Raw genomic sequence first — 17,520 nt, 5'->3', positions numbered from 1 at the left:
AGAACAGTTTGCATTCTAAAAGATTCTGACTAACTACCTGGGAAAAAAATTCTTTAAGGAAAAGTTTTCTCCTTGGAGCTACCAGCAGGACCAAAGGGAACATATTTATACCAGTTAAATTTCTATTGAAATCCTTTTGTTTTCTATTGAAATCAATAATAAACCAGAAGCTGTGCTTAGCTCTGGGGATGTAAGGACAATGGCAAACATGACCCCAAGGATCTCACATCTCATGGCGAAATGGAGACCAATAAACAAACACAATTCAGTGATTATCAAGGCAAGCAATGGATGTGACTAGAGCCTGAAAAAGAAGCACTTGACCCATGAGATAAGGGAACTTCGTGTAGACTCACATGAGGACCCAACTCTTTAATTAAGTCTGAAAGAATATGTAAGATATGTCCCAAAAAATCATGGCAAAAAGAGGATTTGTAGCAGACAGAACAGCATGGCCAATGACATAAAGGTCTATAAACACCCATCATAGTCAAGAGCTTTGAGTAGCTCAGTATGGCTGGACCATAGGATCAGGTGGAAGAAAAGAGTTAAAGCTGAAGAGGTAGGTGGGGGCTAGATCATGAAGACTCTTAGATACCACCCAAGGACTATGAACATGTTCAGATAATAAGAAAATACGTAATATGGACACCTCTTTGTCTCTTGACTTCACATTTAGATGAAGCAAATCAACAGGCAGGGTCAGATTTCAGTGAGCCTCCTCCATCCCCTCCAGCATTCAATAAGGGGTTCAATAGTTATCTTCTCTTTAGAATATGGTATTTATATCATTCACAAAGAGGAAATGCATATCACCTTTGCTTGCCAAGGAACATGTTAGGGAATATAATTATTCACAGCAAAATGGAGACCTGAAAAGGACACATGTGGGGGGAAACTGATGGTATTTTTCTGTCGCTGGGAGGTGACATGAAACAAATGAAGTGCTCTGTAATAGCTGTGGGAAAGAGGGCAGAGGAAGAACACTGGTAGGAGGTGAATGGAGATATGGGGGAAGCTCTAAATTCTGATCTAGAGATGAATGTTACGTGTGGATGGTGGACAGAGAAGGAACCTGCATGCTTGGGTGGGGCAGCAGATAGAATGGGGTGTTTCTCACCATTTGCAGGGGCCTGTGCCTCTGGAGTTCGAAGTATATGCCGGCATTTATACAGGAACCAAAAAAGATGCTGGAAAAAAACGGTTACCATGCTAATGAAAGGAATAAGGATCAATGGCAAGAAGAATAACGGGGAGGGAAAAGATTGTTTAGAATGACAAAACGAAATAAATTGGCAGTACGCGTTTCAAAATAAACTATATTCTGCCTCTTACACCCACACAAAAGTGAAAGCAAACTTGCCAAAAGGAATTTGTCAATTCTCAAAGCAAAAAGTTGGCAGCCCTAATTATACTTGCTACAAATGAACAAAATGAATACTCTCCAGGAATCACGCTCAAGACTGTCCAGTCTAAAATCGTGAGGGGCATCCCTATAGTTGGAGGGTCTATATTTTATTATTTATTTATGGCCTGCTTGCTTTCACAACAGACGTAAGCCATCTAAAATAAACTTTATACATCAAAACAATAAATATAAATTTAAAAGAATGAAAGTCATGGAAAATAAAATTAAAATAAGAGCTAGACTGGGAATAGGAGATGAGTAGGGGTGAGGACGTCAGGCTGCTTTGAAGGCCAACAACAATCCCCATCACTTGTGAAGCACACATTTGTCTCCGGGTTTCCCAACAGCCAAAGAAGAAAGGAAATATAGTTAGCTATATAGCTTTCTTTATATGTGAAGGAAAATTACACTATCGGTGTTTTAGAAGTTAACATTTAAATTTCAGGTATCAAATTTGAATGAAAGAAGCATTTAGTTCAATGCATGTTATCAGGAGTCCATTTCAGGAAAAGTAGGATCATTAGTGAATATTTTATAAATCCCTTTCCATTTTAAATACTGTATAATATTCCTTTGCATTGTTTGTCTTCAATCAGCTAACAATGTCTTAGTTACAACTGAGAATGCTGGCTAACTATGATGTGATTCATCCTTCCACGGTTTCTTTTCATGTCCAATAAGTATTTCCAGTGCAAGAGAGACTCTGGAACTCGGTGATTTATATATTCCTATTATCATCATAACTCTACACTTCATGAGAACATATCAAATATTTAATTTCTCTCTCTAGACCTTATCCACTAAGTAAGCCTGATTTACAAAATCTATCTACAAAAGGCTGCCACCTGTCATTTTATAGGAATTACCTGGAACGCTATATTTGTTAAAACCAAAAGACATTTTCAAACCAAGTAGCATTTTTATTTCAATTTTGATTCAAATTATTTTCTACAAAATATGTACATATGTACTAAAGAATTATTCTGCCAATGTGTATTTTGACAAACCAAATTCATACTGAAATGCACTTCATAAAGTTATTCAAAATATATATTACTCTTCTTGATCTTTGCTCCCAGTACAGCCTTAATCCTACTGACATCTCAAACCCTATTAATATTTAACACATGGAACGTATGTATCTTAGTGCATATACATTATAAAACAAAGATTTCACAGTTACAACTAAGGCTAAGTTTTTTTTAAAAACTACAAATGATTAAGTTCTATGCTAAATGCCATCCCCGTTTAGCCTACACATGATGAAAATACGTTTTATTTTGTTTCCAAAATATAGGGCAGAAACCTAAAATAGAGTATATCTTAATTGTAAGTCTAAAAGAAACAAATCAAGAGACTGACCCATCAAATTTAATTGTGAAATAAATGTAGTATGAGCTAATAAAGTCACACATTATAGCACTCAAATACTTACTGGACTCTTCTTATCATGAAAACCTCCTGAAGTTACAGAAACATAAATCAAGTCCTAGAAAGTTGAGACTTATTTTGGGAAGCATAATGCCAACTACAAGTTTCCGAAATCAGTTAGTTGGGGGAGAGAAGAAATGGGTTGAAAAGGCAACTAGAGGACAGGAGACCGCTTAATACAATACTTGACATAAAGAAAACATGCACTGTAAGAATTGTAACTGAGTCTTCTTTACTGAAAACACCTGAAAGTTTAAACATAAAAGGCAGTATATGTGTTCATGAATTAAAGAAGAGGAGGCAGGTGACTTCTCTACGGGAGAGCATATCTTCATAATCATATTTGGTACATGAAAAGTGCATCAGTTTGAGAGCATTTTTGGATGTGTTTAACATGTACTTATTAAGCATAAGGGAAATACATGCAATTATTATAGGCATTAGAAAAAAGAGCAAGGTTGTAACTGCATTCATTTCCTCATAAGGGATTCTCTGAATAGATGCATCCTCAAGGTAATTAATCTTTTCTAGAACTTCTTTCAGTTATACATATACAGTGATAATTTTTAAAAGAGAACTTTATAGAATTTTTTAGTCCATTTAAAATGCTTGTTTGTTTGTATGCCACCTCCTTCAATTAGGTAATTTAGTCAGATATATAACTTAGAATAAGATCACTAAACAAAACAATATAACAAGTGAACAACAACATCCAAGGACCCTGATCTGTTGCTGAGATGAAAATCCCAAGAATTTCCTTCACATCAAATATTTCAGAGGAAGACAACAGACATTCCCAGAAACAGATATTCCTGGTATCTATCTATAGTGTTCCCAGGAATGAGCACTTCTTAAAAAGTATCACTCTAATAAGCTAACCATGTACCACAGATAAAATATAAAACTATGATTATCATTAACATTCAATCACTACATATCTTGAATGATAGTCTTAATATTGACCACACACAGATTACATAAACTATAACAAACCACAGTTGTCTCTAAATTTGAGACGATACTTTACATTACTTAAGATAACTAAGAATCTATTCAAATATATTTTTGACACTACAAGAGGATATTACTTGTTTAATTGAATTCAAACATGGTGGTAGAAGAACTTTTAAGTTCCTGGATTGTAAGAAATTTCTACCTTTAACATATCTGACAGTAAAGATTATAACATAATATATAGGTAACTTCCTATACTTGAGCACTGATAACAATGTATCTACATCTCTATCTATTTGTAAATACGCGCGCATGTGTGTATGATTTTTAAAGTCATCATTCATTCATATTATAGATTTGGAATATGGTGGGGATACATATCTTAAAATGTGGGAGGGTATAAATTAACTTTCTAAAATTGAAAGCTTACCAATAAGCACTATGCAATACTCTCTGTCACTTTTCTTTAACCTATCCCTGGATTTAAAGTAACATAAACTACCTCAAATCAATTATTCACATCCTAATTAGGATGAAAAGCAATAAGCTATTTTTTCATACCAAGTCACCAAAAAGAAGAGAGATGCAACAGATAAGACATTTGCATGTTTTCACTTTGAAGACAGGAACTGCATTTTACTCTAGGATTTTCAGTTTACTGATCTGTGAAAACTGTTTGGGAAAAAAATGCTTTATTTATTTCTCAAGTATCCCATTGAGTATTTACTACAAGAGTTCCATATAATGATTCAATGTTTTCGAAATGAAATCCTTTGAAATAAAAGTGTATATAAATATAATCATTCCCTTTTTTACTGTTAGTTTAATATCACGTGTTCAGATTCTACAGATGTGATTTGAACATGACCAATTATACAACTGCTTTAAATATATAACTGAAGAATTATATCTATAAGACACTGACATGTTAAATTCATATTACCCAGGTGTATTTATATCAGAACTACCAAAGAAGAAACTCATTACAGGAGAAAGGAAGTGTGGTTTTTCTCCATTCTATAACAAAGTTACAAAATAATCTTATTCAATAATTCTGTTATGCGCTACTTTTAAACAGCTCTACTAAAGCAGAAAAGTATGGATTAAAATAGGCAGAACACTCAGATTGAAAAAGTAAGAACCAAAGTTGAAATCACTGTAGAATTTAGTGAAAATGAGTTAAATCAATGAGTCATACCCCAATCCATAATCCCAGATAAATTGAGTTTCAGTGACTGGAAATAACTGAGTAATTGACATAGAGGTCAATCTGAGACCATTCTGGGAACTAAGTTTGGAAAAAAATTACTGTCAGAGTAGCTATATGTTTTAATAAAAAATAAATGACTGTATACTATGGATCTGTGAGTTTAATATTTGTACTGTAAAAAAATTCAATAAACTTATGTTAACCTGAAGGTAGCTTGGGGGGGTGTATTTCTGAATATTAAAAAAAAAAAAGATGTATAACCAGCTTTCAGTTTTATGCTTTGCAACTCATTAATGAAGAAGGCAAATATAAACTCATCTGGACCAGGGAACTATTACTTAAATTCTCAAGGGTCTACGGTCCAGAAGATAGTGACCTATTTCAATTTAGGGAGAAAGACTAAATGTTATGCAATGTGAATGCATTTCTGACTTAACAACCTGCCCGTGACAGAGAATGAATGAACACCAATTTTCACGCACTGCTCATCTCATGTGAGAAACTTTTCAAACCTTGAAAAAGTCATTCGAATTCCATAGCAAAATGTAAAAGAAGACAAAATAAATCAGGTTTAGGAAATACCTACACAGACTAATTCAGATATTTTAAAATTATGCAAATGTAATTTAAGTACAGTCAAATGTGTAAACATTGGAGAGAAAAGCCCAGTGAATCAAAGTGTGGAACCTAGGTAACAGTAAACGAATCAGTATTTTAGTGAAAACCAGCCCAATAATGAATAAGAATAGCGTCCTGTGGGTGTGAACCTCTGGTCAGCCAGCAGGGCCATGTGGGTTATGGGCTGTCTTACATCCACATTCATATGTCCAGTCCTTATGGGGTCACTCAGGCTCCTGGGAGATGAAGGAGCATAATGGAGCCGCAGGGGTGTGGGGTGGAGGGGAGGCAGGACACTTTTTGACATTGTGACAGAAATTCCCTCTGCAAACCCTATAGATTTTGGAAGATTAACACCATATTCTAACTAACTTAAATGGAACTAAACAATGTAAGAACTATGAAGTAATTCTCCCTTTACACTGTGAATGATTAAGGCACATACCCTGTAACACACTACCCAATTCTGATTTCCACAACCAGAGAGGGTTTGGGAAGACCCTCTCACAGAGCTTATCAAAGGGTGGAAAAATATCTATGAGAAAGATGGAACATTCTAGGGTTTCAAGATGAAATGAGCTTAAAGAAAAATTTGAAGAATTTAAGACTGCTCTACGGAAGATTCTGACAGCGTGGGTTGTGAAACATTAAGGTGGTTTGCTGAGACTGCGGAAATTCTGATCCTGAGAATCTTTAAAAATAGGAAAGATTCAGACCAGCTGCTCAGAAAGACTGAATGTGGGCTTTACGCATCTAAAACCCTTCAAGACGCTTCTAACCCTGTGAATTTAATTGTAAATGCCAATATAAACAGTATATTCCATCTTACACTTTTGATTCAATACTAAATAGTTGCAGGGGGTTTGCAATGACCTACTTTGTACAGTGCATGAAAGCATGTGAGGCAATAGTTTGTCACAATTAGGAGTCCTAGTGATATCTCTGGGTACCTGCACTTTCTGATTTCAGATTTTTCATGCACATCACATATAGCCCTTAATCACAGGTTTTTATAATATATTGCAGTTTTGAATAATTCATGCTAATGAAACATTAAACCATGATGGAAGGAACCGAAAAATGAATAAATAAAAATCAGACAACTTTAATTTTCCCTCTTTATATCATACAGACTTAAAGTACTAGTTTTCACCTTACACTAGAAAAAATTGTTCTTTAAGTTTAGACCCTTTGTCACTTACTAAAAATCCAAAACTTTAAAAAATAAATCATGACTTTTTTTTCTTGAAACACATTTGAATCCTTTAAAAAAATGATTTATAGTATGTACTAAGGGATGAACTGACAATATATTGAAGTCATAGATTCTGGTCAAAATCATTTAACAAAAAATACTTAAATCAAATAGTAAACTAAATTGAATAGTTTACTAAGTTAAATAGCAGTCACTCAAATTTGCACATCAATACATCTGTACATAGTACAAAAAACTGTCTAATTCATATTTTCACAAAGAACTCTTTGGCTTTCCCTGAAGAAACTACACAGTGAAGCATTAGATTTCATCATATCGGGATCCAACACTTTTCCTTTTGCCCGGACCCTGATGCAAAATGTTTAGAGTTTATTTTCTTATAAAGTAAATGCAGCATTATTAAACTAATCCCAACTGATGACTTCATGAAATATGGTTATAAAGTGCCACTCAAACTTTCTATACTGACCAAATCAGCAGATTCATAACTTGACACAGCACACAGGAGCTGCCTTCACAAGCCTGCACTTAACAGCATTCAGTAAATATTTGCACACCTAGCACTACAGATGCTAATGACTGTGTTGAAAATACACATGTAAACACACACCCCTCACTGTGTAACAGTCTGGCAATAAACTGTCTAAACAGACACAATATACCTATGGACAAGGTAGCTTATCCATCACTCCCTCATTGTGCCAGGACAGTATCTCTTTCTGTTTATATTGATTTTGAACGTGTGTGTGTGTGTGTGTGTGTGTGTGTGCGCGCAGGTTACCAGAGAGGGAGATCCGTTCTTGCAGAGGGGCCCTCTGAAGACTCCTTTAATGCCCCGGTAGTGCCCATTGCTGAGATGTCTCGAACTGATGACCAGGTAACAAGCCATGTGGGTTCCGGGCGGGAGGTGTAGAGTCTCAACTCCTCACCAGGAGACCAGCCGTGGAAATGCTGTTTTTCAGCAGCAACAGTGACTGCCACCTCCGGAGAAGAAGCGGCCAGCAGTAAGCAGGGGACGCTGCAGCCGCGCGTCCCCGCTCCTCGCCCAGCGCCGGGTTCCTGCTGCCGGCAGCAGCTGCTCTGACGGCGGCGGCAGCGGCAGCCACAGAGCACTTAGGTGACCCGGAGAGCCAGTCCACATGCTGCTCTGGCCAGGTGGCTGCTCAACCGCGGACGGCGATATATATAATTTTAAGGACAACTTCCTGGGTCCGCTAGGGAGTCAGCAACTCCTCCTCTCTTTCCCTCCCGCCCCCGCCTTCTCACCCAGTGCGCGCGCAGAGGATGCTCAGGCGCGGGCGCCCAGCGTCTGGCCCGGGCGTCCGCGGCCCTGCGGCGCCGCGAATCTGCAGCTGCAGCCTGTGCGGGGAGAGTGGCTGGGGGTCCTCGGAGCGCCAGATCGCTGCCCCCCCGCTGCAGTGGCGGGGAGGGGGCGGGGGAGGCGACGGGGCAGGCTGGGGTGAGAGCTGAGAACTGGGGACGCGGAGACTTGTGAGTGGGAGCTGTTAGTGCGACGGCTCGGAGCCACCCGGGAGGCGAGGAGCACGCCCGTGGCTCGGCGTGGAGGTGACAGCTGCGGCGCCGGCGGCTGGAGGCTCTTGGGGCTGCGGGACGCGAAGCCCCAGCATCCCGCCATCAGCCGCCCTGGCCCCCTGGTCCCTCCACCCGGTCTCTGGGCCAACTTTGCACTGTGCTGCGGCGGGCGGGATGACGGGAGGGCGCGGTGGAGGAGGTGAGCGGGAGGAGAGCCTTCTCTTTACTGTCACTCCCGGCTCGCCTTCAGCATTTCTTCCGTACTCGGCTGACGGCGCCGCAGGCGGAAGCAACAGCTCCCCAGCGGGCTGTAAAGGTGTGCTGTGCAGCCCCAAACAGGTCAGACAGATTAGACGCGCTAGAGTGGGTAGTGGATGGAGGAGGAAGCAAGTTTTGGATAGAAAACTTGTATAAGGAATAAGATGAAACATGTATACTTGTGCCTATCTATCTTTTTTCCTATCATCTATCTATCTATCCTTTTATCATCTATCTCCAGAGTTATAAACATTCGCTTACAAGTCTTTCTGTTTCCTTAAAGAGGCAGATATTTTTGGTCTATATAGGACATTTGTGTCTTCAAAACCCCCAACAGTCACCCTTCAGAAGTGTTTTTTTTAATGGACTTTATATCATTTACTGCAAATAAAGCCACCAGGGAGTAAGCTGCACTGAGAATTAAAGACGTGCAGAAATGTGCTCTGAAAGGAGAAGGAAGCCCTCACAGCTGACCTTACAGGGTTCGGTGTAACCTCTCTCACGCCCCTCACCTGGTCTGTGCTGGGAGAAGATGAAAGGTCACCTCCCTTCTTTTGCTTTAGCACTGGAATTAAGTTCAGTCCTCTCCCCAGTTTTCTCTTCTAACACAATCCCCATTTGCATCCTGGTTGACATTGAGGACCTCTCACAAATGACAGAAACCAGTAAAAGAAAGCACGTAATTAGAATTCTCCTATTCAGGCAACTCATAAAACTCTTAAGCAAAAAATAGTCCAATGAATACAACTTTTGTAACTACCCAATAAAGGCTTGACTCTCTGTTTACATTATTACAATAGCTTATAGCCTTAATATTTTAAAGGTTTTAGATTGTCCTTTTCAAGTGTTTTTTAAAGTGTTTACATACCAGAAAGTGTCTTAGTATATAAGGTGAAAGTGTCAATTTCTTGCAAATTTTGAACTGAAAATTACTGAGACTGAGATAGTGCGATGTGAATTTTGTAGGAATTGTTTACTTTGTAACTATCTTGGTAAGAACTTTTGAAATTAAAATGGCAGAAACAATAGATACAACATGCCCACCTTTTCCTTTCTATGAAGATGCTGGATGTGTTTAACAATGCTGTGTTATTCAGCTTAGAGTTGTAAAATGTTTCATGAAGCTGAAAGTAATATTACTCATATACAGACATCTAGATATATTCTATGCAAAGGAAACAATGTATTTGCAAAGAATGAATTTCAAATTCAGGTGAAATCCTTGCCCCAGAAAACTGGAATTTTAAAAGGAGATAGTGTGGCTCAGTCTATAATTACTATCTCACTCTTCATAAATGTAAGTAGCAAACAGCATTGAGGACCTAAATGTAAACATCCTTGAATGGACTAGAAAAATGAATGATGTCACATGCTGTGAATAACAGTTCCAAGGACACTCTGCCTTCTTCAAGTGAATATGATTCCTAATAGTGCTCGATTATTTTAAAGAATTAGGTATGCTTTTCTAAAAAGAAAGGACTGGGCTTCCCTGGTGGCGCAGTAGTTGAGCGTCCACCTGCCGATGCAGGGGACACGGGTTCGTGCCCCGGTCCGGGAAGATCCCACATGCCGCGGAGCGGCTGGGCCCGTGAGCCATGGCCGCTGAGCCTGCGCGTCCGGAGCCTGTGCTCCGCAACGGGAGAGGCCACAACAGTGAGAGGCCCGCGTACCGCAAAAAAAAAAAAAAAAAAAAAGAAAGGACTGACTTAAGTAAATCACACAATTCAAATTACCATCTTATTATTATTTTGTTATTCAAATTATCTGTTAGCTATCCTGATGATCTTGTTCATTTGACTATTATCCTATGTGGATTTGAGTTTTCCCATAGGAAACACAGTAATCCCTTTTACAGTAATGTTTCAAAGTCTAGAGTAATTTTCCTAAATTCTTAAAGATTTTCTAATTTCTAAAAATTATTTAATTTTTGAGGTCCTTGTTCATTAGAAATGAATGATGCGAATTCTGTTACTTTGCCATGCTTTAAAATCAATTATGGTTGTTCTCTTCTTTGCCTTCTAATTTTTTTTGCCACCCATCTTAAAATATTGAGGCAAAAAAAAATGGCACATTTCTTACTCTCAGCTGATTTTAAGAATAGTTTTCAAAATAAACCAAAGAAGAACAATTCCCTTCTTCTCCTTGCCAGATTGCAACTGATGTCTATCAGTGTGATGTCATTGTATGTAACAATTCTCCATCATTGCTGGCCTATATTTCAGATTTAGTTTGCCCAATCTAAGTAACAGAAATGTGTGTTTTTATTTGCAGAGTTGCTATAAATACAAAGTTCATCAGTTGTATTAACTTCTTTATTAAAGGAGACTTTCTTCCCAACTCCAGTAATATAAAATTTTCAGAAAAAGTGAAAGAAAAGTAAAACACTTTAAGCCTATGTTAAAGCCTATCTTGTTTTAGATACAAGTCAAATCCTATTACAACAAATATGAAAAGCAAAAATCATGTGCAATTTTACAAGGCCCATTTATTTAAAGCAATATCTGATCTGATGAGTTCTCATTCCACAGAGGGGATGTGAGTGGCAAAGGGCATGGATTTCAGCCTATAACCAATCTGACATTTCCACATGATTCCAGATTCATGGCTGAGTACCAGATGATTGATATCGTGAGAAACCCTCTCTTTATCAACACATCCCAAATTGATCCCCATATCCTCATATCTACTGTCCCACCTTAGCCCAAACCACATTACCTCTTGCTTGAACTATTGCAGTATCCTCTTAGCTAATCTCCCTGCTTCCAATGTTGCCTCCATATACAATTTATTCTCTATATCTAACAGCCAGAGTGATATTTTTTAAACATATCTTAATACGTCCCTATTAAACCATCTGATGGTTTCATATCATAGGTTTACAGAAAAATTGAGCAGAAAGTATAGAGCTCTCATATTTTCCCTCCCCCCTCTTCCCCCCAATTTTCCCTACTATTGATGTCTTACTTTTGTGTGGTACATTTGTTACAATTGATGAATTAATATTGATACATATTATTAACTAAAGTCCATAGTTTACATAAGGGTTCACTCTTGGTGTCGTATGTTCTACAAGTTTTGAAAAATGTAAAATGACATGTATCTACCATTACAGTTTCATACAGAATAGTTTCACTGCTCTAAAAATCACCTGTGCTCTACCTATTCATCTCTCCTTTTATCCCTCTGAATCCCTAGCAAGCAACGATCTTTTTACTGTCTCCCTTCTTTGCCCTTTCAAGAATGTCATACAGTTGGAATTACACAGTATACCGCTTTTTCAGATTGGCTTCTTTCATTTCACAATATGCATTTTAAATGTCCTTCATGTCTCTCAGTGGCTCGATACCTCATTCATTTTTATTGTTGGAATAGTTTAACCATTATGTTGAATTATGCCCCCACATGTCCCCCCAAATATTGAAGTAGTAACCCCTTTCGAATATGACCTTATTTGGAAATAGGTTCTCTGCAGATGATCAAGTTAGGATGTGGTCAGTAGGGTGAGCCCTAATCCAGTATGACTGTGTTCTTATAAAGGGAGGAAATTTAGACACAGGGACAGACGCACAGAGAACACCACATGAAGATTGGAATTATGCTGCTACAAGCCAAGGAATGCAAAGGATTGACAGCACACAGCTAGGAGAGACATGGAAGAGATTCTCACAGCCCTTAGAAGAAACCAATCCTGTCAACACCTTGTTTTCAAACTTCTAGCCTCCAGAATTGTGTAACAATTAATTTATGTTGTTGAAACAATCCAATTTGTGGTACTTTGTTACAGCCAGCTGTAGGAAACTAATACACATTGTGTAGATGTACCACAGTGTGTTGATCCATTCACCTGCTGAAAGGCATCATGGTTGCTTCCAAGTGTTGGCAATTATGAATAAATTTGCTATAAACATCCATGAGCAGATTTCTGTGTGGACATTAGCTTTCAACTCATTTGGATAAATACCTCTATCTTATATTTAGTTTTATAAGAAACTACCAAACTGTCTTCCAGAGTGGCTGTACCATCTAGCACTCCCACCAACAATGAATGATAGTTTCTGTTGGTCCACAGCACTGCATTTGGTGTTGTCAGTGTTTTGGATTTTAGCCATTCTAAAAGGTGTGTAGTGGTATTTCATTGCTGTTTTAATTTGCAATTCCCTAATGACAAATGCTGTTGAGCATCTTTTCATATGTTTATTTGCCATCTGTGTTTCTTCTTTGGTGAGGTGTATGTTCATATCAATTGTTCATTTTATAATTGGGTTATTTATTTTCTCATTAAGTTTTAAGAATTATTTGTATAGTTTATATACCAGTCCTTCATCATCAAATGTGTGTTTTGCGACTATTTTCTCCCAATATGTGGCTTGTCTTTTTATTTATTAACAATGTCATTTGCAGAGCAGGAGTTTTTAATTCTAATATAATCCAATTTATTATTTTTTTCTTTCATGGCTTGTGCTTCCAGTGCTGCACCTAAAAAGTCACCACCAAACCTAAGGTCTCCTAGGTTTTCTTCTATGCTATTTTCTAGGAGTTTCATGGTTTTACATTTTACATTTAAGCCCATGATCCACCTTGAGTTAATTTTTGTGAGAAGTATAAGGTCTGTGTCTAGATTTGTGTGTGTGTGTGTGTGTGTGAGTTGATGTCAATTTGTTCCAGCAACATTTGTTGAAAAAACTGTTCTTTTTCTATTGAATTAGCTTTGCTCCTTTGTCAAAAATTGATTGGCTGGTTTTGGGGGGTGTATATTTATTTCTGGGCTCTCTATTCTGTGCCATAAATCTCATTGTATACTCTTTCACCAATACCACCCTTTTTTTGATTACTACAAGAATCTATTTTCTAGCACTTTAAACTATTAGATATTTTAATATTTTTTGTGTATTTATGTATTGACTATTTCTCATTCTTGAATGACAACTATGAAAGCAGAGAATGTCTCCATTTTGTCCACTTCTGTGGTCCTAACACCTAAAACAATACCTTGCCAATGCAGAAGTTCTTATTTGACATTTGGGAAGTGAATGAATAGGTGTTTTCTATTTTAACGTGCTAATAGCACAGTTCATTTATTTCTGTATTATCACATGCATTTGTGTGTACACATACATATATAAGAAACTCTGAAATTTGGTTTTTATTAGTTTTAGTTTGCATAGTTTTTTTAGGCCTGCATCCTAAGAAACATTTGGTCAAATTCCACTATTTCCTCTACTTAAACTAAAATAATTCCACTGTTATTAAACACCATTTGAACTCTTAACTTCTCCTCCCAAATGCCATGCTTTATAGCCTGATTCTTGGAAAATTAACTATTGTAGAAACTATGTACTCACTGAACTAAAGTCTTTATTATTTGGTGGCCAGAGATTTGGCACTCTAAAGTGCATGACACCCCAAAGTAACATTTCTTATCCCTTAAACTGATTAAGTCCATCAAGGCAAAAGAGGTCTGGTTAGCAGAACTCAGCCTTTAAAATGGAGAAGATCTTAGACCAGGGTTCCATACTGGGTGCCACACTGGGCTGGGAATGTGAACCTGTGAATTATGCTGGTGTAGGAAACAACAGGGACCATGGTGGGCATCTCATGTGGGCAGCTACTGAGAGTCTCAGGTAAATGAGATTTCAAGAAGAATGTTGCAGAATCCTTGCAGTAATTTAAGAAAAATAATAAATCAGTATTTTTATACAGAATAACCTAGTATTTAAATATTGGTAACTAATAGAGTGTATTTTTAATGCTGTGGGAGTTTTCAACAAAAACACAATATCATGAGTGCAAAGGCGAGTTGCCCTGGGAGAAGAAACAGACAACAGAGACACAATAAAGAATTTACATCTAGAATATATAAAGAACTACAAATCACTATAAAGAATTAAAAAGTAAGAGAGGGACTTCAATGAAACTCGACCAAGGAAGATATTGACACAGTCAATAACCATAAGATGCTCAATTAATTACTCATCAGAGAAATGTAAATTGAAGTAGCACTACACACCCTCCAGAATGACTAAAATTTAGAAAGCCAAAGCCTAAAATTGTGGTGAGAATCTGGCATTATCTTATATCACTGGTGGGAGTTTAAATTGGAAAAAACAATTTGGGAAACTGTTTGGCAATATCTACTAAAGCTAAATTTATAGTTATACTATGGCCCAGCAATCTTGTTCCTAGGTAAATACCAAAGAGAAATGAGTACTTATGTCTACAGAAGACACATACAGGAATATTTGTAGGCGCTTTATTCCTAGCAGCCAAAAATTAGAACAAAGCAAATGTCCATTAGCAAAAGAGTGGTTAATAAAATGTAACACATTAAATGGAATATTATGTAGCAATAGAAAAGGAAAAGTGACTGATATATGTAATAACATTGATTAATATAACTGGCCTGAAAATGAGCAAAAGAATTGAGAGATAAATGAGTAGAAACTTCATGATTCTATTTATATAAAACTCAAGAACAGGCAGAACTAATCTATGATGATGGAAGTCAGAATACTGGCTGTCTCCTAGGTGGGGTACACTGCCTGACAATGAATATGAGAGCCTTCCTGAGTCTTTTCAGTTCTCTATATCTTGATCTGGGAAGTGTTATGTGTATGTGAATTTGTGTATAAAAATTCTTTGAGTTGTAAACTGAAGATTCAACGAGATACTAATGCACATCCACCAACATAGCTAAAATGAATGATACTTACAGTACCAAATATTAGCAAGGATAAGGTATAATTGAAACTTCAACATATTATGTACTGAAATTAATACAACGATTCTAGAAAACTGCTGGTAACATCTCCTAGAACTGAGTATTCACATTAACCTATGACCCAGCAATTCCATGCCACATGTATATGTATGTGATCAACAAAATACACATACAAGATGTTTATTGAAGAATTAGTCGTAATAGCCCCCAAATGGAAACAAGTCAAATGTTCATCAACTGTAGAATGGATAAAAATTGTGGTGCACTCATACAGTGAAATATCATATAGCAATAAAAACAAGCAAACTGCTACACAAAAGAAAATGGATGGATCTCACGGACATCCGGCTGAACAAAAACAGCCAGAAACAAGGAAGTATATAATGTATAATTCTATTTATATGAAGTTCAAAAACTGGCAAAAACTAATTTATGATGTTGGAAGTCAGGTTAGTGGTTACCTTTAGTAACCACTAAAGGTAGTTAGTAACCACTAAAAGTAGTAGAGGAGGCAGAGCAGAGGTTGATTCTGGGGGGCAGATAATATTCATCATATGATCTGCACATTCCTCAATATATGTTACAAAATCAAATTTTAAAGTATATTTTTAAAAAGTTAAGTCTTTCATTTTACAGACGGAGAAACTAGAACCCAAGGAAGCTTAAAAATATTCAAGTCACACAAATTGGAGATAGAGCTGGTCTCCCCCTGCCTGGCAAGCTGGTGAATTTTTTTGTTTGTTTTGTTTCTTGGGGCTTTCTTCCTGTGACCAATCTAAGTTCGCTAATTCATTCATTCACGCCATCTCCTGCACAAGCAAAGGGACAAAAGATCAGTACACTGGTCATCATTTGATACCAGTAAAAGAGGTGAGCTTATAATCCCATGTACTTTTCTGGTCCATGCGCAGAGTCACAGTCCAAACCAGTGCTGTGGTCCCCAGTGACTGGGTAGCATTCTGGGTTCTCTTTATTCACCTTTATCGCTGGTGGAAAGTAGATTCACATGAGGCTTATGAACAGAGCATGGTTACCATTTTCCAAGGAAACATGTTGGACCTGATGTGGAGATGGGGTTAGGCAATGAACTCATATTGTGCGCTCTTCAGGAAAGTGTTCATCGTGCCCACTCCCAACTCGGAACCACCATGAAGTAGGTGAAGGCCTTCATCTTCAATCTGAGCCCTCCTCAGTGTGGGCTCCACTTAACATAGGCGACATAGGCCACCTTCCTGTGGCAGGACAGAGCTAGAAGACCAGAAATCTAGGACCCTGCTGCCCTGACAGTGCTGACCTGGACTACCACACAGCCAGGGAGGGAAGCAGGTATGAGTTTCCTAACTTTATCAGAAGTATATGTAAAAGAGACCACAGATGTATTGTGATTCTTTCATTAAAATTAATTATTATGATTGTATGACTAAATACAAACTTTCAGGGATGAAGTTCCATTTATGCTTAAGGCATTCCAAGAAAGAGAGATAGCCAGAAAGAAAAAAAAAGGGGGGGGGGAAGAAAAGAAGAGGGGAAGGAAGGTGAGGAGGGAGGATGAGAAAGCATTCTTTTTCTGCAACATGTTAAAATCATTAACATAGTGATATTTCCCCCTGAAATGAACCCAAGGGAATTTAAAACTGGGTTGAGAGTGACTAAAGGACCCTGTCTCCCTTAAAGCACAAGGTGTAAGATTTTGAGCATTGCCTCCTAGTAGATCAAATAACAAAGACAGTGATGATGATTTAATCCAAGTCAAGAAAACAATTTAGGACAAGGTTCCCTCAGACTTAGATTCAATAACTAATTCAATAACTAACCAAAGACATCAATAACTGATGTCTTTGCAAAAAGACATCAGCAAATCATACAGCTAAATTTATTCTGTGAAGTATGACAATACAGGGCAAAGGATATGAAACCAATCTGACCTCATGGAATTAGTTAAAAAGTATTTTCCAAGATATGCCTTCAAGTAAAAAAAAAAAAAAAATTCAGTTCAGTAATCTGGATTAATGAAAACTACATCATAGAGAAACTACTGATACTGACTGATGTTGCCCTGAGTCATCAAGAGAAAGACAAAGCCTCCCCACAATAATTGAGATACACAACCAATCAAACACAACCTATCCAAAAATCTCCAACTGCCGAGCACCCAATCCCATTCCACACTCCTC

The 17,520-nt window shown here is 37.6% G+C and overlaps 1 protein-coding gene across 1 annotated transcript in view; it reads right to left on the bottom strand.

Moving 5' to 3' along the window:
- Positions 1-7,726, bottom strand: part of ZNF804B (zinc finger protein 804B) — a 490,199-nt gene extending 482,473 nt beyond the window's left edge. The window contains exon 1 of the mRNA XM_024131064.1: positions 7,619-7,726. Coding sequence (XP_023986832.1) covers positions 7,619-7,726 — 108 coding nt within the window. The remainder of the gene's footprint in view (positions 1-7,618) is intronic.
- Between the last annotated feature and the right edge of the window lie 9,794 nt (positions 7,727-17,520).

This window comes from Physeter macrocephalus, chromosome 5, assembly GCF_002837175.3.
Source record: "Physeter macrocephalus isolate SW-GA chromosome 5, ASM283717v5, whole genome shotgun sequence".
In the NCBI taxonomy this organism is placed as follows: domain Eukaryota; kingdom Metazoa; phylum Chordata; class Mammalia; order Artiodactyla; family Physeteridae; genus Physeter; species Physeter macrocephalus.
The sequence above is the reverse complement of the archived record's forward strand: the minus strand, read 5'-3'. Positions and strand labels throughout refer to the sequence as shown.